Consider the following 22,756-nt stretch of genomic DNA (forward strand, 5'->3'; position numbering starts at 1 on the left):
CCATGCTGTTTATTATTTTGTTGTTTACTATAAAAACACATGTTTGATGCTTTGTGTCTCTGTGACTTTAGCTCCATAGAAACGTCGCGACAACAGGACTCGGAGTCCGAAACTCCAGAACTATCCCCACAATTTCCACCAGGTGGTGCACCATTTCTCCACTTTTCCCCCCACCTGTTTTCCTTGTGTCACGCCTCCCCTGGTGCAGGATTGACTAGCATCGTTCAGCTCTCTCGCTTTCTGCTTGTGAATACGGAATGGTAGCCAATGAGAGCACAGGAAAGGGACCTAACTGGCCAATCCTAGCGCACGGGGGCGGGGCCTGTTGGAATATGTGTGTAAAAAAAACAACGCTTGGAAGCTGAGACCGTGGAAAGAGCGCGGAGAAGAGGAGAAGCCGCTTCTTACTGACAGACAGACAGACAGAGAGAGAGAGAGAGAGAGAGAGAGAGAGAGAGAGAGTTAGAGAATGAGTGGGAGAGAACATTAGACAGAAGGAGCCGGTGAGATGGTAGTTCTCGCTCTTCCTCGCGCCGGGCTGCCGTCTTATTTCTCCTGTGGTCAGTTCTAACAGGACTTTATTATCGCCGTTATTATCTTATCAGCAGTGTTATCGGGCCCGGCACACGGTGGACCTGCTCTCCCCACTCCGTAGCGATGCTGTGGAGAGCGGCGTTCGCGCTTGCGCTGCTGCTGCTGCCTCACACGGAGCCCCGCACGCCGCTGGACTTCGGTCTGGTGCCCGGAGGAGTGTATGACACGGTGGCCCACTACGAGCCGGGGCCCATCGGGCTCCTCTTCAACATGGTGCACGCCTTCCTGCACGTGGTCCAGCCCAACCCGTTCCCCGAAGGTGAGTCCTGCATTTGGGCGAGGTGGAGGTGGTGGTGGTGGTGGTGGTGATTATGGTTATGGAAGTGATGGAGGTGATGATTTTGCGGCGGAGGGTGGGAGTGTGGGAGTAGGGGATCCGGACAGGTACACCTGGATACCTGTCTGGACACCTGTCTGGTGTCTAGTTTGACCTTTTAAAGACATTCACTGTAAAAATGTTAACTTTTTGTGTTCTTTTAACTTTCAATCTTATGTCAGTTCAGCTTAGATTCCACAGCGTCGTTTATGTTCATGGTAATCTGGGTTTGTGTTGGTATTAGGGGTGGTGCGATATGACGATATTATCGTCATCGTGATAAATTATAGTATATTGTGGATATCATTAGTACTTAAGGAACCCTGACCACCTACGTGTCAGTTTACAAAGTGAGCATAATTAGGCCTGTTTAACTGGATTTGGTGCAGTATTATTTTTAAAACATTAAATAAAGATCATTGTAGGTCTATTATTATTATTAGTAGTAGTAGTAGTAGTATTGTATGTTTAATGCAGCACTATTAATGCAGCACTAGGCTATTTTGTCCATTCCATCTTATCAATTCTCAGAAAAACTAAATATTGTGATGTGTTTTTATTGCAGTATTGTGAAAATGCCTTGAAGTATCATGATATAACATTTTGACTATATGTTGGTGTCACTCACTGTTGAAATTTTACAGTAAACTCAGCTTTTAAAGACAAACCATCTCATTTACTGTTCTATGTTCAAATAAGTCATTTTTACTTTAGGGTTTAGAATTTGAGTTAAAGGGCAAGGCCACCAATTTTTCCAATTTTTGTTGCATGATGCAGGAATGGTTGTTTGTAGAGAAACTTACCAACATGGACTTCTTTACAGTGGTGGTGATAGGAACCAGGTGTCTGTAGCACGTCATATATATATATATATATATATATATATATATATATATATATATATATATATATATATATATATCACTGCTGTCGGAACAAAACCTTGTATCTCCAAAATTGTAAGTTTACAGGAGAAGGAAAAAACATACATTATTTTTAATGTAAATCGATGGAGCCAGACTTTTTTCCAAGTCATCCTTCATGAAATGTACACACAACAATATAAAGGCCAACATGCCTTTTCAAATTGTCAAAAACTGAAAATCAACAAAAATGGAGATACACACACACACACACACACAAACACACACATCTTCTAAGCTGCTTCTCCTTCTGGGTCGCAGTGGGTGCTGGAGCCTATGCCAGCTGCCATTGGGCAAAAGGCAAAGTGGGGATACAAGTTTTGCATATATATATATATATATATATATATATATACAGTGCATCCGGAAAGTATTCACAGCGCTTCACTTTTTCCACATTTTGTTTTGTTACAGCCTTATTCCAAATTGAATTAAATTAATCTTTTTCCTCTAAATTCTACACAAAATACCCCATTGTGACCATGTGAAAAACGTTTTCTCGAGAGTTTTGAAAATTTATTAAAATTAAAAAACAAAGAAATCATATTTACATAAGTATTCACAGCCTTTGCTTAATACTTTGTAGAACCACCTTTGGCAGCAACTACAGCCTCAAGTCTTTTTGAATATGATGCCACAAGCTTGGCACACCTATCTTTAGGCAGTTTTGCCCATTCTTCTTTGCAGTACCTCTGAAGCTCCATCAGGTTGGATGGGAGACGTCTGTGCACAGCCATTTTCAGATCTCTCCAGAGATGTTCAATCGGATTCAAGTCTGGGCTCTGGCTGGGCCACTCCAGGACATTCACAGAGTGGTCCTGAAGCCACTGCTTTGAGATCTTGGCTGTGTGCTTCGGATCGTTGTCCTGCTGAAAAATGAACCGTCGCCCCAGTCTGAGGTCAAGAGCGCTCTGGAGCAGGTTTTTATCCAGGATGTCTCTGTACATTGCGGCATTCATCTTTCCCTCTATCCTGACTAGTCTGCCAGTTCCTGCTGCTGAGAAACATCCCCATAGCATGATGCTGCCACCACCATGCTTGACTGTAGGGATGGTATTGGCCTCGTGATGAGCAGTGCCTGGTTTCCTCCAAACATGACGCCTGGCATTCACACCAAAGAGTTCAATCTTTGTCTCATCAGACCAGAGAATTTTGTTTCTCATGGTCTGAGAGTCCTTCAGGTGCCTTTTTGCAAATTCCAGACGGGCTGCCTTGTGCCTTTTACTAAGGAGTGGCTTTCGCCTGGCCACTCTGCCATACAGGCCTGATTGGTGGATTGCTGCAGAGATGGTTGTCCTTCTGCAAGGTTCTCCTCTCTCCACGGAGGAACGCTGGAGCTCTGACAGAGTGATCATTGGGTTCTTGGTCACCTCCCTGACCAAGGCCCTTCTCCCCCGATCGCTCAATTTAGACGGCCGGCCAGCTCTAGGAAGAGTCCTGGTGGTTCCGAACTTCTTCCATTTACGAATGATGGAGGCCACTGTGCTCATTGGGACCTTCAACGCAGCAGTAATTTTTCTGTATCCTTCCCCAGATTTGTGCCTCGAGACAATTTTGTCTCGGAGGTCTACAGACAATTCCTTTGACTTCATGCTTGGTGTTTGCGCTCTGACATGCAGTCAACTGTGGGACCTTATATAGACAGGTGTGTGCCTTTCCAAATCATGTCCAATCAACCACAGGTGGACTCCATTTAAGCTGTAGAAACATCTCAAGGATGATCAGTGGAAACAGGATGCACCTGAGCTCAATTTTGAGCTTCATGGCAAAGGCTGTGAATACTTATGTAAATATGATTTCTTTGTTTTTTAATTTTAATACATTTTCAAAACTCTCGAGAAAACTTTTTTCACATGGTCACAATGGGGTATTTTGTGTAGAATTTTGAGGAAAAAGATTAATATAATTAAATTTGGAATAAGGCTGTAACAAAACAAAATGTGGAAAAAGTGAAGCGCTGTGAATACTTTCCGGATGCACTGTATATATATATATATATATAGGCATTAAACGCTTTGGACATTTGGTTCCTATCACCAGCACTGTGTACAAGTCTGACTCAGTAAGTGACTCTGGCACGCAGCGTTTCCCATAAACCACTTTAAATGACTTAAATGGTTGAAACCAGTCACTTTTTAAAGCCGTCTTTGTTAAATAATCAGAAACATCAGCTCTATTAGTAAACTAGGAACTGCTATGAGTCCTTTGTTACTCTATCTAGTGATGTCACAAGAACAGTACTTTGGTGCCAAATCAATGCAATCAAATAAAGTAACAGCACTGTTGTTCCACTATAGTAACAGTACAGAGCCAAAACTGCTTGAGCTCCTGTTGCTCAGTTATCCAGCTCCATTCTGTCTGAACTGTATTATCCAGCTCGCCAGCAGTTTGTCCCTGTACACTGTGCCTGTTATCAACAGGTAGATCTGAGACGTTGAGTATTCATGAGGCTTGACTGCTCCAGTGGGGAAAGCCCTGTAACGGATTATACGTATGTCTTTTACTAGCGTGTTGCATTTTGTTTTGTTGTTTAGAATGCATTGGCCTGCTCTTTATTTCTTTAGCCAAGTAGCCTTAGGATAATGAGGCTTAATGGGGCTTGACTGGGAAATATTTCTTTGACCGTGTCAGTGTTTATAGATAAGTACAGTCTGAAGTATATATTCTGCTTTGGACTTCATAATTACACTTCATTTGCCTGCATGCTGCCCTTTTGTCCTTGTTTTAGTTGCTTCATCCATCAATCCAGGTCATCCCAGTAAAAGAAAAATAGCTCATCTCCTTTAAATGTCCAGCAAGAATGTTTAAAAAAGGCACTTTGACTTCTTTGCTCAGGTAGATTTTTTAGTGCAGTGTGTTTTGAATGTTTTCAGGCAGTATTTAATAGTTGTAAGCCAAAGTTAATGGATGTTAATATCTGCAGGGCTTCATTGCTTTGCGCAGTGCTTTTTCTCCCAAAGCAGATTCTCTCTGGAGTCAGAAACTGTCTGCACACTTTCTCAGAGCTCTGCCAGGGGCCCGAGAAAGAAATGTGTGGACGCTGACAGGTACTGCGGTTCTTAGACCGCCTTATTCCTCTGCTCATCAATAGGATGTCTGGAGATTAGGCCTTGTGGCCCTGTGACTCACCCTTTAATGAGCTAATCCACTAATCTGGAATGCCATATGCTGATGCGCTTTTATTTTCCGGCCTGCTTCGGCCAGGTGCACTCATCTCCAGAACAATTAGGAAAAGAATGGTTCACATGTTGGTTCTAATGATGTGTTTATGAGAACTGCCCCAGTGTCTTTCTGAGCTAGGCTTTCTGAAGGTGGTCAGAAACTTTGGATTGGGCTATTATCTAATAATCTAGGAAGTGTTAATAGCTTTAATTCTGGTGCTAACTCCAAAATACTGCTTAATCTTTGCACCTTATTGCTGCATGTAGGCTGCAGTGTATGTTTTCCTTCTCCTTCTGTCCTTCTCTCACCTCTTCTAACTCACACATACTTTCCTGGGTGCTAGAGGCGCACCCATCCAACCCCCACTCCTAAAGCACCATCACTGGAATTGTGGCTGTCCACTGAAATTATGCTGAATTGCCCCCCCAGCCCCCACCCCCCCTTTTCCTTTCCTTTCCTTTCCTTTCCAGTGCTCCAATCTAAAACAGCCACAGCTGTAGCATTTTGGCAAATTAATTAGGACAATACAGCTCTCAGATGAACACTGAAAATACAGCTTGCTGTGTTTCAGCTAGAAGATGCTGTGTCTCCACTTGTAATGCACACTGGCAAATGAAACAGGTTGCATCGTACTGTTAATGTTAGAGGTGGAAACCTGTAGGCATCTCATGATTCAATTCAAAGTGCCAAGATGCAGTTATAAAATGAATCATGAGACATTGACACACCCCCATTTTTTGATTTCTGAAATGTAAGTGAAGTATATTTTCATTCCTATTTTATGTTTTAAAGTTAGCCTGAGTGATTAGGAACACTTAAATGATCAGTCATGATTTCCTGTTTCACTGGGGAACGTATATGAGATGAAACACAGGCCAAATTCCCTCTGTCAGATAAAACAGCAGTGGTGTGCCACAAAAGTTGTTGAGCTGCACAAATCAGAAATGGCTACAAGACAACAACTAAACAGCTTAAATGCCTATTTCCACTATCAGGGCAATAAAGAAGAAGTTTAAAACAACTGAAGATGTTACGAATCTGCCATGAAGAGGATGCATGTCTATGCTGACCTAATGCACAGTAAGGAGAATGGCTTAAGTGGAATCTCTGAGGATAGATAACCAACCTTGTATCTTCAAAATATACACTACTCCCAAAAAGTCAGGGATATTTGGCTTTTGGGTGAAATTTCAGAATGAACCTAAAATGCACTCTAACCTTTACAGGTGTCCTTAATGTAACCTTCTCTAAACTTTTGAATGTCCACCTGTTCAGTGTTTCAGTACTTTTTGCACATCTTGCTGCTCTCTAACAAGGAGCTTAACGGCAAGGTGGTGGTGGGGGTGTTACAGTGTGGGCAGGTGTGTCTAGTCAATACAGAACTTCCCTACACTTTGTGAATGGTCTAGTGACCAGCCCATACTACTTGAATAACATCATTAATCCAGTCATTGTGCCTCTGTATGAACAACTCAGGCCTGATTTCATCTTCATGGACGACAATGCTCCAGCTCATCGAGGTCACATCATTAGGGAATGGCTGCTGGAGACTGGGGTACCTCAAATAGAGTGGCCTGCACTTCCTCCAGAACTGAAGCCCATAGAAAACCTATGGGATGAGCTGAGTCGCTGTGTAAAGGCTCATAACTCTGTACCTCAGAACCTCAATGACCTCAGGGCCGCCCTTCAAGAAGAGTGGGATACCATGCCTCAGCACACAATGAGTTGACTTGTGAACAGCATGAGACATCGTTGTCAAGCTGTAATTGATGCTCAAGGGCACATGACAAGTTATTGAGACATTGACATTTTTTGTTGGGGTAAACCCACCACTGTTGTTGGCTTTTGTTTCAATAAATTGTTTGAGATGAGGAAATCACCACTGCATGCTTCTGCTTAAATGCCCTACTTTCATGATATAATATCACTGTAGCGTGAACTTTCTACGTTTTCCATAAATTTCACCCGAAAGCCAAATATCCCTAACTTTTTGTGAGTAGTGTCTATGTTGCCCTTCATGTTGTATCAAAATTTCACGATGAATGAACCAATGAAAATGGCTCAAAACGACCTGCAAAGAAATCTTGTTCCATTAACCTCCATTCAAAGTTAAGAACATTCTTTCCTTTTCCTCTAAAGTTTAGGAAATACATGGTCTTGTCCTGACAGCAACAAGAACACATGAATATGAATGTGTTTTAATATTACATGAAAATGACTTATTAAATAATGTAATGCAGTTAAGTAACTAATATTTTTTAACACTTTCACCTGTTGTTTTGAAAGTTCTCATGTGCATTCGTCGCAGTTTCTTCTCTTTACATGACGCACACAAAAGTGACTTACTTGCTGATTGGTAGCCCCTGCTGGAGAAACTAGACTGCTAGATGCTCTCTGCATGACTTCCAAAGTCATGTAATACAGCTATAAATACTGTGGAATACCGCTAGAAATGCCTGTGTGAAGCTATAAAGTATTATATTGTCGTTATTTGAAACTCCTCTGAACCAGCGGGACACTTGAACTGTGTGGAAAATGCTGAGAACTTCCTCAGACTGTATGTCACACTCTGGGACACCCCTAGCTTACTTATGCTGAAGCTTTATAGTTGATAATTCAGTAATCATTCCTATTCAAAGCCTAACTCATAAACTACTGGATTAGCTTGTTAGCATCTACCTGAACTGGTTGTAAAACACCTCTGGTTTCATTTGCAGATAAAATAAGTGTGTAAATATGCCTGTGCCATACAGCGAGAAGGGCAGCACGGTGCAGTGGGTAGTACTGTCGTCTCACAGCAAGAAAGGCCAGGGGTTGATTCCCCGGCCGGGCAACCAGGGTTCTCTCGGTGTGGAGTTTGCATGTTCTCCCCGTGTCTGCGTGGGTTTCCTTCCAAAGACATGCAGTCAGGCTAATTAGACATGCTAACATGGCCCTAGGTGTGAGTCCCTGATGGACTGGTAACCTGTCCATGCTGTATCTTGCCTACCACCCAATGACTGCTGGGATAGACGCCAGCTCCCCCTGTGACCCAGAAGGATAAGCAGTTTAGAAGATGTGTTTCGAGAAGGTGACTGGTTGCACATTTGAACCTGTTTAACTACATTAAACTTATTACTCCTTTGTGAGGCTCTGTGCTCCACTACTACGTGAAGAATATAGTGCTAAGTGCCTGAATAGAGACAGAGAGAGAGAGAGACAAGGGGCTAGAATCAGAGAACACAAAATCATTTCATCTTTGCCGTTTTTCTTTTCATTAAGTGATTCTTTTTTGATCCCACAAACGGGGAAATTCCACCTCCGCCTTTAACCCATCCGTGAAGTGAAACACCACATACACACACTAGTGAACACACACACTAGGGGGCAGTGAGCACACTTGCCCAGAGCGGTGGGCAGCCCTATCCACAGCGCCCAGGGAGCAGTTGGGGGTTAGGTGTCTTGCTCAAGGACACCTCAGTCATGGACTGTCTGCACTGGGGATCGCACCGGCAACCTTCCGGTCACAGCGCCAGATCCCTAACCTCCAGCCCACAACTGCCATGGCCATTCGATCGTTCAGTTCTCTTTCTGGAAATCACTTCCAGACCAATGACACTGCATGTGTTGTTTTGATGTAACTGTTATTTTCTTCCAATTCAGTTACAGGCAGTTCCCATCATACTCCATCATATACAATGTGACAGCACCACCCATCAGGCAGTCAAGATGTGAATAAATCCTGCCATCTTTTCGGCCCATTGGCTGCTCAGTACTGCCGTGTTGCATCCTTTTGTCTTGGCCTGATTGTCCACTTTGGCCCGTCTGGCCGTTGTAGATGCTTGCAGTGACAGACAAATATACAGAACTGAAGACTTACAGTCCTTCTGTAAGCCTGTCCTGAACAGCAGCGCACCATCGAACGAGGAAAGTGCAGGAATGTCTCTGATAAACTGTTGCCACAGCAACAGAACAATATCATAGTGTGCGTCTTTGGATTTCTGTGGCCTACATATGTCTGAGCAGTGCACTGGCGTCAATCAATCTTAAGAAAATGAGTTTGAACCCTTTGAAAAGATTCATGGACATGTAGAATTAGACAGCCCATCTCACAATTGACCAGGGTCATTGTCATGGAATACTTCTGATGGGCACTACCACTGATTTATGCTCTGAAACATACCTTAATGGGTTAACGTACATCATGTAGTACCATAAAGCACATACATTCATTGGTCATTTTATCAGATACACCTAACTAGTATCTGCACTGCAAAACATGGTATCTTGTAAAGTTAAATGATCTTAAATTTAGTCAATAAATCTAATATTTTTCCTGTTGAGATTGTTGTATGATTAATTTAGCATTATTTACCTTATTTCTAGTTTTTTGGAATGTGTGTCTGACTATTTGGATTGTAAGACGCAGGAAATGCAACCAACTTCTAAGACTGAACTTTGGAGATGTGAAAACAAATCCCTGACGATTTGTTTGAAAAACTGAAAGCAAGTCTCTCAAACAGAATAGAAGCTGTAAAAAAAGCCAGAGTGGACACAATACATATTGAAAACGTGAAAGTTAAGAATATATTTTATATTATATTACTATAATATTTACATTTTCACATTTTTATCTTTATTTTTATACATCGTTTAAGCACAGCAGCTGTGCTTTATATTGTATCACACACTTTTTACTTCTACAATTACAGAATAAAGTCAGTGTGTTTCTTTGCACAAACTACTGTGTTAACTAGAATGATCCACCACCCCAATAATACCTCCTCAGCGGTGGTCCTTCAGGGGTCCTGAACGCTGATGAACAAAGACGAACAAAGTATGCAGAGAAACACATGGACCACAGTCTATAACTATAGAACAACAAAGTGCTCTTATATGGTATGCAGAGCTGATCAAATGGACAGTAAGTATAAGTGCCAGATAGGCATAGTGACCACTGGGTGTAAGTAAGTCTATTTGAGATACTTTACAGCACAAAGTGGTTTGAGACAAGTGTCTGATTATGTAGAAACACTATATACATACATTGCATGTTATTCACTCTTTTGGTAATTTTGTCAGTTTGTATCATTCATGCCTCAGTGGATACTTACAGACACCGGGTTACAGAGTTCACAGTAGGACGTTTCTCATACGCCACCCAGTCTGAAGTCCTGCCAGTGCACTAATGGGGGCGAAGCTAGTTACTATGACTGCAGGCCTGTACTGGCTGTGTGTTGGGCGCAGGGAGGGGGTGCCAGCTGGGCAGCATTAGCCAAGCAGGAGAGGCACTAGGACTCGTCGCAGATGGCAGCTTGCGTGGCATGTCTGTGGGCATCCATTGCACTTTGACCTCCTTTACTCCTCACCGTCTCTGGAGACCACCATGCCACTCTGTTGATCTGCTCGACTTGCATATTTCTTCCTTTTTTTCCCCCCCTTCTCCCCTTCCTGCTCTCTCACCACTCTCAGCCAAGTCCTGTCATTGGTGTTCATATCCGATATACTTCAAGGGGCTTGCTTTGCGCTCCTAACCATTTCAAAGGTGACCTTCTAAAAATAGCATCAGGAAAAGATAGTAGACACAAGTGTAGCACTTAGCAATTCTTTCTATTGAAATAGATGACTCCCAACTTATGCTTGCCAATTTCCATATCATTGTATATTTCCATATCATTCAATACTGATAATTAATATACATTGCAAAATGACTATCACTACACAATCTGTATGAGGGTTGATACAATGGAACAGACACAATGCACGAGTGCCACAGTTTAAAAAATATTTTAATAAATTTTTACAAATAGTCAAAACTATTGATTTCACTAATTTTTATTCAAAATTTCTCAAACTGTACTGCACTAAATTTAGCTAAACTGTCCTAATTATGATGTTGTTGTACTGAACTGACCATGCAGTTGGTCAGTGTTCTCTGTGTACTGACAGTATCCTCAAAAAGCCTCATTGACCCAGGCATTCCTAATGTTCTATTCTATTCTAATAGAGCATTAAGAAACCTTAAGAAAACAGAAGTGTTCTGTTTTCTTTCTATGCATCCTAAAAGAAAACCAAACCCGTTCCACACTGCAGAGCATGCCTAGCCTTTCATTGCTGCATCCTCCCTGTGCTGTTTGTGAGTGAATGGCTAGACTTTCTCTCCCTCCCTGTCACACAAGTAAAAAGAACAAATTGCCACCTACTGCATGGATTCAGCGCTTGTAGTGTTCAAGCCTTTCCTACTAATACCAGCATGAGCTACAGAACAGCATTTTTGGTAAATAAATGTCCTAAAACAAATAATTTTTTTTTCAAGAAAAAAAATATTGACACCAGTCACTGCTGTTAGCACCAAGTTAGCTATAAAACCCCAGATATGCTGTAGCAAACTGTGACACACTGATTTCCAGTACGTACGACACAATATGGACCTCATATTGCATAATAAAAATCCATAGACTGTACATTTTGATGTTTCTAAATCAGTTCCACTCCAGAGGCTGGAGAATGAGGCCAGCATTAGCATGGCATATTTTGATCTGCGTCTCTATATGGCCTGTCACATGCTCTCATGACTGTAAAGCCTGCGGCAGGCGCGTGCGCTCCTGTTCCTCCCATGGCATCATCTTCAACTGGATGTGATGCCAGCCGAGAGCCTGCAGGCCTTCTACAGCCTTCACTGACCGTCCCTTCTCTCACTTGTTAATATAGAAAAACGGTGTTTTACACACAGCTGTTTCCACATGTTCAAATTCTGTATTCATATGTGACTTACACAGTGATGGGTTTGAGTAAAGTGGTGGATCTGGAGCATTGTTAGCTGGTTTATATGAGTACTGAACATAAGGCTCCTCTCTAATGAGAGTTTCAGTGCATACCACACGAAAGGAAGAAGTCAGATAAAGTGGTAGTAATAAGGTGGTAGTTTAGTTCTTCTTGTTTAGTTTCGACCTGGGACTTTGAGGCTAATGTAGCCAGCAAATAATGGAAGCTAAGACCATCAGCTAGCATCAAACAAACTCATCACACTCAAAATCATCTCACTTGCCTTAATCTGCATCAAGTTGTTAAGCTAATTGTGAGCCATGACTAGGGTTGCGTGCTATAATGGTAATCAGGTCTGCTGCAGTATTTATAAATGATGCTAGTATTAAAAAATAATGATGATATTTCAAAATGATGATGTCCTTTTTCCCCCACTTCTGAACATTCAAAAAACCACATTCCACTCACATATATTTTAGAGGGAGAGATGACACTGACTAAAAGAGAGGAAGAATCAGAGCCAACAAAACCTGGAGAAACAAAGCATACTAGCTCAGCAACTGCTAACAGCTACACACACACCACAAAACATGTTCGATTCCAGCTTTCACACTAACACACATCACTGGACTCTGTGCTCTAAAATAGCCTTAAAATATATATAACTTTAGCATCAGTTAGCTAAAACGAGTTCTAAGCTGTGGAGTGTGGAAGTTGGGCTTGCTAACTAATCTCTTCCTAGCTTAGCCAAAATGCTACAGTCCCAAACACATCCATCCATCCATTTTCTAAGCCACTTCTCCCTCAGGGTCACGGGGTCCCAAACACAGTCACTCGACTTTCAGCTTCACTCATCTTCACTTGTTCCAGCAGTGAGGTAGTCTGTTTGGATGAAGCTAACCTTAAGTTAGCTGATCAGGCTACAGAGCCAAACACCGCGGAACAGGTTTAATCTCTCCTTTCTGTGACTTTAACACCAGTTCCTCAAATTCATTCCCTCAGTTTTGAATTGTTGTCTGAACTAGTGTCAGTGCTTCGGTTAACCAGAATCGAACGCTTTCTGTGGTAAGCAGGGTTTTTTTTTTTATCACATTAGCTAAGCTAATGCTTTATTTAGCAATTGTTAGATACACGGTGTGCCATTTACTGAGCGATGGCTTGAAAATAGTGCGCTACGTTCACTGTTGACGATGTAAGCAAATTAGGCAAAGTGGTGTAAATCATAGTAATCCTTTAAAACCTTTTAAGAAACCTTGCTAACAAGTCTGAAATCACTTCAGACTCCTGATATAGAAAGTTGTTTCCTTTGACATAGGAGCAGAAAGCATGTGCATACCAGCCGTCAGCTGTAGTCTTTATAGTGTACATATTTTTTGCAGAAGACGTGAGGTTACGGTGACCTGACATACGGCTTTCATCAGTCAACCTTAGTTGGCACCAGTTTTTTTTAAGGCAGCCTGGTGTCTCAGGGCCCTGAGCTCTGCTCTGATCCAGCTGTTAGCAGTGAGTAATCTCTGTAGGGTCATTTACAGCACGTAGTTTCTCACTCTTATCTCTGAGCTGGACACTGCTGTTCACTTGCTCCACTCTAGAGATGATTAAGCACTGGTGCTTTGAGCTGCCCTAAATCTCACCTTCAACACACATACACACACACACACCCCTTTGATATGCATTAGCTGTGGCCCTGGTTGGCAGCCAATTAGCAAGACCACTTTAAAAAGATTACAAGCTGTCTGAGGTGCAGAGTTAGGGTCATTGAGAAACGTGAGGTTGTACGTGGACTTAACAGTGCTGTGAAAAAGTATTTGCCCCTCCCCAATTTCATCTGTTTTTATATATTTGTGACACTTGAATGTTTCATTCAATAATCATCAACCTACTTTTGATATTTGACAAAGATAACCCAAGTAAGCACAAAATGCTAAATAATGATTTCATTTATTGAAGGAAAAATGCTGTTCATCCCTACCTGGCCCTATGTGAAAAAGTAATTGCCCTCTTAGCTTCTGAATCAACCAGTTAATCAATTTCAGTTGGCTGCTGTGTTCAATTATACTAGCCACACCCAGGCATGATTACCTCCAGACCTGTTGAATCTAAACATAACTTGAATAGAACCCGTCTGGCAGTGTGAAGCTAGAAGGTCTTAGAAAACTCATCATGCCATATTCTGCAAAGATTTAAATCCAGATGTGACACAAAGTCCTTGAAATCTTTCAGTTTGGAAAGGATTACAAAGCCTCTGAGACTCCAGCGAACCAGAATGAGAGCCATTAGCTACAAATGGAGAAAACTTTGAACAGTGGTGAACCTTCCCAGGAGTGGCCAGCCTACCAAAATTTAACCTAGAGTGCATAGACTCATCCAGGAGGTGACAAAAGGACCCAGATGAACAGCTAAAAAACTGCGGGCCCTGCTTGCCTCAGTTATGGGTTATGAGGGTATGAGGGTAGGAAACCAGACCTGTGACCAGAAGATCATTGGTTCAATCCCCAGAGCTGACAGTGCATGACTGAGGTGTCCTTGAGCAAGGCACCTAACCCCCAACTGCTCCCTGGGTGCTGCAGATAGGGCTGCCCACCTCTCCAGGCAAGTGTGCTCATTAGTGTATATATGGTGTTTCACTTCATGGGTGGCTTAAATGCAGAGGTGAAATTTCCCCATTGTGGGACTAATAAGGGTCTCTTAATCTTACATCTTCTGTTCCTCATATTGTCTTTATTTTATATTAAAATCAGTTTGATGATCTGAAACATTTAAAAGTGACAAATTAGGAAAAATAGAAGAAGTTGGTGAGGGGTGAACTTGTGCTTACACTCAGTGGCTATTTTATCAAGTGCACCTAAAACCCTTTTAACAAACATGCTTTCTACACCTTTCAGTTGTGGGAATGTTGATTTGGAATGTTCCCTCAACGTCCAAAATGTCATTTTTTGATATTCCGACGAAGTTATTCTTAAAGGAATAGTTTTCTGAACATCAATCAATAATCAAGTCAATGGACCGATTTTCCCCTGATCCTTCAAATGCAGTCGAACAGCCAAGACATGCTTTGTGTCCAATTTTTGCTTCTTTAGTGTAAAACTGGAGCGGCTAGGCTAACATTGCTAACAAATAATAAAAGGTAGTGGGCACCAAGAACATTTCCCAGAAAGCTAACCTCACTTAATTTACAGTGACAATTTAACATTCCAGTAATGTTGATTTGGAATGTTCCATGAATGTTCAAGATTTTCTTAGCATCCAGTTTTCTTACTCTTCCCAGAATGGTATTCAATGTTAGCTGAACATCCTCCAAAACACGACTTAAAAATTATTGCAGTGACAATTTAACTTTGTAGGAAAACTGTCTTGGAATGTTCTGTAATATGCCAAATCAACACTCCCGCCACCAAAATGGAATGTTGCGGGAATGTTTTCAGAATGTAGATTTGTGAGCAGGGTTGGGTACATCCCATCCATGGAACATTTTATACTAACAAAGTGACACCATTCTGTGTTAGCTGGGCATAGAGGTGCACTTTGTAGGTTTCCAATCAGTATAAAGGGACCACCATAGGACCACCACTGAGGAGGTAATATTATTCTCCACAAAGCGGTGATAATGACGGAGCAGTGGCATGTTAGCATGTCTTGTGCTGCTTTAAATGTATCAAGAACATAGGCATTGTAGGGGTTTTTACTCAGGCAAAGTACTGTATGGCTGGTCATAGATAAGAGCTTTAAGAGATCACACAGATGTAGCTAATCTTTAAGTCATGCCTGACGAAAGCGCTGGTTCATTTGTGCATGATTATGTATGAATGCGGTGGATATGATGTGAGGATCAGCCGGTCTGCGGGGTGTCTTGAAGCTGGTGAGCGGAGAGGTTTTCTTCCAGTTTCTCCCAGCTGGGAGTGCAGGCTGAACACATCCATATGAAAAATGTATCTTTCTGTTATTTCAAATCATGAAATTTATCTTTTTTTTATTGCAAACCATGCAGTGCATCACAAACGGTAGATAATCTGCCATTTTTCAGTAAACGCATTGACCATTTCATGCCTGAAACATCAAACACTGGCCTCAAACTGTGCTGAGTTGTTAAGTAATCTCAAACAGACTTGCTTAAGCGGTTTCTGACTGGTTTCTGACATCCTATCTGACTCAGGATGATATCCTGTTATCTAAATTCACTTTTCAAGACTGCTGCTACTACTGGTTTTAAGCTGTGCGACCTAATTTTGCCCATTTTTGCACAATTTTGTCCATTTTTGTAGCCTAAAGAAGCAAACCCTAGGAACCAAAGACATCTCGGCTGGTTTACTACTAAAGAGGTAAAGGAGTAGATCTGTGTAAACTCATTTTCTGTATTTCAAATAATGATAACCCTCTATTGCACAATGTTACCTCAGGGCAACAAACTAATTTTCCTCACTTTACAACAGCATTATACATATTTAAAGCCAATGACAGGGTTTACAGGAGTTTGAGTAAGTCATTAAAAGCATGTCTCTTAGTGGGCTCTTTCAAACCTCTCATTTAACATTCAGTATCATTTTTTGTTATAAGAATTTGCAGAAACTTGTTTGTTGCCTAGAAACAACATTGCGACAAGTGGAATGGATTTAGCTAGTTACAAGCCAGGTCTTACCACTGCAGGGAACACAGCTCTATATTATTTCTTCTCATTGTCACACAGTGTCGTCTCAAGGTAACATACTCCCAAAGTTTTTGAATTTAATAATCAAGTCCATTTTATGTTCACTAAGAAAAGTGAAATGAATATTTTATCAAATTTGCTCTGATAATGCGTGCAGTAGAGGGTGAAGTTCAGGCCTGAGATGGCTCAGTATCCAGTTCATCACAAGACATGTTAAAAACCTTTTTATCATCACACTATAATACCTGTTTCTGAACTTTGTTCTAAAAATGGCTTTGATGAGCTGTGCTCTTCCCCATCAGCGAGGCCTTGCAAGCGCAGTTAAGCCTCTTCTGTAGAGGAGCGCAGATTTAGACTGTCATGAACGTGGCTCTCCTCTCGCTTTTGTGTCACATTAACATTTAAAACACTGCCGAATGCTTTCCCCTAGCTGCCTCACTTTGGCGGGGCATTACGGGACATCAGACAGAAAAGCCTTCAGGTATTTTGTTCGCTTGAAAGCGGAGGGTGACTGCAGCATTGCCTCTGAATGAAATACTTATTTTTAGCAGAGTTAGCCGATCTGTCCCTCACACGTTCACGCATGTTTTCCCTGCTGTGTGGGTTGGATTTCACCCAGTAATGAAACAAAGGCCTGAACTCAGAACGAGTGAGAGGATACAGTGGAGAAACAGCCAACGCTCGCCGTACAGCCCACCCAATTATACAACCCAGCCTTTTTACCTCAGAGTAAACAGCTTTGTAGCGCTCCAGATCTGGAGGCAGATATGTCCACATCGCCTCGTTTCTCTCCACATTTTTGTTCGGGGTGGGATGCTGCACAGATCTGAAGCTCAGTTTGATGTGCTTGTAATACAGCAGGTAGCCTGTATTAATGAAAGTGATTTTAAATTCCCTTTTTTAAGCAGCACAAAAAAACAGCTTTTTTAAACTGCAACAGATCAGAACAGAGCTGCGGTGCAGGGTCAGTAGGGTGGTTTGATTCCAGTGGAGAGAAATTGATGATGTTGATTGAAAAACAGAGATAGACATAAGCCGCTTTCACGCACGCACATTTCAATGTGAATTGAACAGCAGTGTTTTCTGGATTATTATGTTGAGATAACGAGTTAATTATCTTGTAACAAAGATAACAAAGTTGTTATCTTTATCTCTTTATCTCGAAAACTTTGTTATCTCAAGATAACAAGATAATTCCTTTGTTATTTCAAGGTAACAACTTTGTTATATTGAGATCACAAGATAATTAACTTGTTATTTCAATATAAAAACTTTGTTGCCTTGAGATAACAAGATAATTAACTTCTTGTCTGAAGATAGCAATTCAGAAAATTAGAACTATGTTATGGCGTCTCTGGACTTTCATAGAACACACTTCTGCACATTTAATGCAGAATTACTGGTTGTGGTTTTTGTTTTTTTGCTGATTTTAACACATTAGTAAACAGTAAGACAATAATAAAGCTAAACATGGGATGATCATTCATTTGGTTTTACTAAAATAGACATAATTTAAGGTATGGGGTCATTCAAAGCAAAAAGGTTTTATTCGGAAATCAGATAAAAGTCGAAAATGTGTTTTCAGCTCTGACTTTCAACCAAATCAGTACAATGATCGATATGCATTAATTACATTGTTCAGTAAACACGCTCGGCATGTTGCCAGTAGCATATAACACAAACTGAATACTGAGCAGTGCTTACACACAGTTCTATTAACTTTGCTTTGCATTCATCACTATTATAGGCAACACTAAATCCAAAGTGTTCCAAGAGCAGACTTGAATGATGTTGGAAGGTTTTGCACATGCAGTTTGTCCTTTTTACCTGCCGTTTTTGCATTAACAATGCCTTGTGTAATAAGCAGCACAGGGTCAAGCCTATAACTGAAAGAATCTGCATTTTGGATTAACTTTGATGTCATTAGACTTGGTGATGCTTCACTGAACGTGTGTTACCATAGTTATGAACTAATACGCTTAGTATGTTTGGAGACTTGGAGTCTTTAGTAGTCATACTGCAGTTATGGGGCGCATACCCGATTGCACAGATTGATCCAGTGTCACTGGGTACACGCATGAACTGAGCTGAGGATAGCAAGCCGAATGGTTCGGTAGCTTTCTTTTCCCTTTTTTCCTTGGGAACCATTCCATCCCTAATCTTTACCCATCAAAGGGCTCTTTAGACACTCCGTACAGAGTGTCTCTCAAGCCATGATCTTTTCAGTCAACCTGCAGCAGTAAATCCGTCTAATGGGGTTTTATCCAGAGGTGGCGTATCGGCGGCACAGCAAAGTGGCCTTAAGATAAGGGCCTGGCATTAAGATAGTGAGTGCGCTGGGCTGACTCCAGGTAATTCAGTAATGTCACAGAGCTGAGGGTGGCTGTGGAAGGTGGATGGTGGGGGGTTCCCTGTGTGCTGAAAGGGTCGAAATTGTTTCGGGGAGAGGGAAGGAGGCTTCAGAGTCTCCACACTTTGGCACGTCATGTCAGGGTCAACTGGGAGTTGATGAAGGTCCAGATGGTCCCCTAATCACTTGGGGTGTAACAATACACTCAGGTCATAGTTCAGTTAGCTGAACGCTGGATTTACATGCCGATATTCTCACAATATTTTGAGCAAAAAGATATTGATAGCAAAAATATTTTGACCTAATAAGACTAGAACTAGGAGGTGGGAGGAGCCTATTGTGTGATAGTGAATGTGTTTATGTGGATTAGGTTGGTATACAAACAGTGCAGTTGTATTAGATGGTATTAATAGAGTAATTACCTCCACATTGTCATAGTTTTTCATCACCATTATTTGTGGCACAATGTATTGTTATGCCCTCTTCTAATTAGGGCTGGGCACAGGTTTTCTCGGTTATCCGTTCCAGTATTCGAATACTGAAATCATTCTTCGGCTGTTTGTCACATACATTGTATATGGCACAGTGGCTATTCTATGTCCGCTGGGATACTCCACTTAAACGCTACCTTTTGTGCTGTATTGTGAGATTGCAGGAGGGCACTGTAAGGTTTTGTTTTTTGTTTTTTTTTTGTATTTTTTTATTATTTGGGCATTTATATATATATATATATATATATATATATATATATATATATATATATATTATTGGTCAAAGAATGTTGGAGATGGAGCTGCCGAGTAGAAGGAGAAGAGGTAGACCTCAGGGAAGGTTTATGGATGTAGTGAAGGTGGACATGGAGATGGTTGGTGTGAAAGTAGAGGAGGCAATGTATAGGGCAAGATGGAGGCAGATGATCTGCTGTGGTGACCCCTAAAGGGAGCAGTAGAAGTAATTTTTTATTATTTACATTTTACACTGTATTTTATTAGACTTTTTAAGTATTTTAGCTATTTACTGTATATTACTTCATATATATTATTTTTACTGTTCTATATATTATTTGTTTTAATTTTACATTTTTTATTTGATGACTAAGCACTAAAATCAAAATTCTAGAAATTAAAAATTTTTTTTTTTAAAAATGCCAACGAAAGCCTGTTTGAAAAACAGTTAACCCTGGTGTGGTGTTGATGAGTTTGTTACTCAGTGGTCTGGTGGACCAACCTCATTATTGGATTTTTAAATCAATGCAGCCGCAATGATTTATGTAAAATTTCAGATGTGTAAAATATCACAAGTGGCCAGGGTAGGGCTGTCCTTTAGCAGCTGTAGCCAGTCAGCAGCCTGTCTGTATTTTCCACCTTCACACACACACACACACACACACACACACACACACACACACACACACACACACACACAGCAAGCCATGTAGGAGGAGGACAGAGTGAAGGACACAGCACCTCCACACTTTTATTCCTCACAGGTTTGTCCCAACACCACATGTGTAGTATAAATGTGTAGGGGGTCTACAGAGTCATTGAACTAAATGAAAATGTGTTATTTTATGTGTTGTTCACCGAAAAAGACCAAAGGCCAAGGAATCTGAGGTGGAAATAATAATAAATCACGTAATCTTTTCTTTTGGTAAACATTGAAAATGGTCACCACACAAGGGTTAATAATGATAGAGTCAGTATTTCAATGGGACAAAACTGAGCTAAAATTACATGCAAAAAGTTATTAAAGTATGTTCAGAATGTGTTTATAAAATTCTGCATCTTTTCAAAAGAAACGATTGATTGCCCAAGGCATTAATTCTATTATGTTGTCTGTTTTTATGTGGTTCTGCTGAATTCTGCAAGTATAAAACATTATAACTGTTGATTTGTTGCTGCTTTAACTGAGCATCTGCCTTGACCGGCACTTTTTGCAAGTTGCATTACCACTAAAAACTGTCTGTAGTTTTAGATCACTGTTAGATTTTGACTTGCTCTTATATGTTTTTTGATTTTTTTGGCCGAAATTCCAGCCCATCCCCAAATTTGGACTAAATTCACTGGACTAGCATTCTAGAAACATGCAGCACTTCATAGAGAGTTAAAAATAAAGCAAAATGAGTACAATGCAGACAGTCCAGCATGTTCAATTAGAATAAATATGTCTTCACATATCAGTCAAATCATCTGTTACTCGCTGATCATTTTTTTAACAGTTCGCTGTTGTTGGGAACAAAACCTTGTATCTCCATTTTTGTCATTTTTCAGTTTTTGACATAATTTGAACATGCCTGTGTTTGTCACGCCTGCCGTTTCTGGCGCCAATGTCCTGCACCTATTACTGACAGCCTGCACCTATTACTGACGGCCTACACCTATTACTGACAGTGAACTCCTGCCTAGCAACTCCCACAATGCCCCGGACTCTAGCATCACCGATCATGACACTCACCAGTTCTCAGTCACCTAAGTTTTAGATTACCTACACCTGTTTTCTTCAGTATTTATACTTCCTTGTCTCCATTGTTTCCTTGCTGAGTATTGTATGTGGTTCATTCCCTTCATTACAAAGCGTTCCTTTTTGCTGTTCATGTTTTTTCCGTGTTTCCGTGTATGACCTCTTTCGCCCGTTTCTCCTATATTGATCTGCCATGCTTTGACCCTGGACTCTTACCTCTCTGGTATGTTTTGCGTTTGGTTTATTGGTTTAATGTTACGATTCTGGACTGTTTTTCAGTACTCTTTTGAATTTTTCCCTTTTAATAAAGCCTCAGTAATCTAGCTGCGCTTGTCTCGTCCCTGCCCGGTCGTGACAGTTGCCCTTTATATGTCAATTTTATGAAGACTGGACCGAAAGAAATGGCCCAAAATTACTTGGAAAAATGTCTGGTTCCATTGACTAGCATTAAAAGTAAAGAAGGTTTTATCCTTCTACTGTAAAGTTACCATTTTTTCCAACAACAGTGATATATTCTGACATCATGGCATGTCTGTGTTGTTGTTTCTAATATTATATTTTTTGGAACTCAAAGAATTCCACGACAAGATTATTCGTAGTGTTGTTTATGTATGTCGCAATAAACTTCAGCTGACGTAAACCAAAATATTGCACAAACAGGGAAATGGGCATAGCCAGAGATGATATGAGAGACAGAAGAGCAGAGGCTGTGCGGAGCTGGACTGTTGAATGGAGGGCTTGTAGTGCAGCTTTCTCTCCCACTCTCTGGTCTTTTTCCCTCTGCTCAGAAGGCACGTGCTGCGTCGGCTGCCGCGAGCGAGACAGCGCTCGGCCGTAATCGCAGATGCAGCCCAGTCAGTTGTAAATGCAGATTCACATCCCCGGCCCCTTCAGTCACACACACACACACACACACACACACAACCCCTCCTTTACACTCAGTCATCTTGCCTATCTGGGTGCTACTTAACCTAGTTATATCATTTGATTCCACAATGCAGGACATATTTTGAATCTTACTGCTGTCAAATAAAAACCTCGTGAACTGTTTCTTTACACCAGCTGCTATTTACATTATGTGAGAAATTTCATGATGAATGCATCAGTAGAAATAGTCTGTTCCAAATTACTTGGAATAAAATCTTGTTACATTAACATTTCATTGAAAGTTTTCATTCTAAAGAATTGCCGTTTTGGAGGTCAGCTTTGTTCTGACTGTGATACCTGTGCTTTTTCAGAACGTTAAACCTGACCTGGGCTAAAAAACACTCGCGCATGTTGCCTTGATCAAAAAGACACAGCCGACAGTGGCATCGCAGCCCGCTTGGGATGCCGTCCTGTCTAAATTGGTATTTCTTGTGGCAGATTGCAATTAATTTTAATGTCAGATTATGATTCACCATCATTCCCAGTTGAATTTAGTCTGTTTATAGCATCAGTAAACCTTGCTAAGAGGCACATGGATGTCTCTAACGTCAGAGCAGTGTCCCACTGGAGAACATCAATAACACATCTCCTCAGCATGCTCCCCAGTTCGCTCCTCTGTACAGCCAGTTTTCTCT

General features: G+C 41.1%; 1 protein-coding gene across 15 annotated transcripts in view; it reads left to right on the plus strand.

Annotated features, from left to right (window-relative positions):
- The first annotated feature begins 364 nt into the window (after positions 1–364).
- The window catches only part of prom1a (prominin 1a), a 109,840-nt gene continuing 87,448 nt past the window's right edge, over positions 365–22,756 (plus strand). For 14 of the 15 annotated variants that reach the window (XM_037540602.1, XM_017692060.2, XM_017692068.2 and 11 more), the window contains exon 1: positions 365–853. In XM_037540602.1, the coding sequence (XP_037396499.1) occupies positions 658–853 (196 nt within the window). In that variant the 5' untranslated portion in view covers positions 365–657. The remainder of the gene's footprint in view (positions 854–22,756) is intronic. The other variant, XM_017692057.2, reaches the window with a different exon arrangement.

The sequence above is a fragment of the Pygocentrus nattereri genome, chromosome 8 (genome assembly GCF_015220715.1).
Source record: "Pygocentrus nattereri isolate fPygNat1 chromosome 8, fPygNat1.pri, whole genome shotgun sequence".
Classification (NCBI taxonomy): Eukaryota; Metazoa; Chordata; class Actinopteri; order Characiformes; family Serrasalmidae; genus Pygocentrus; species Pygocentrus nattereri.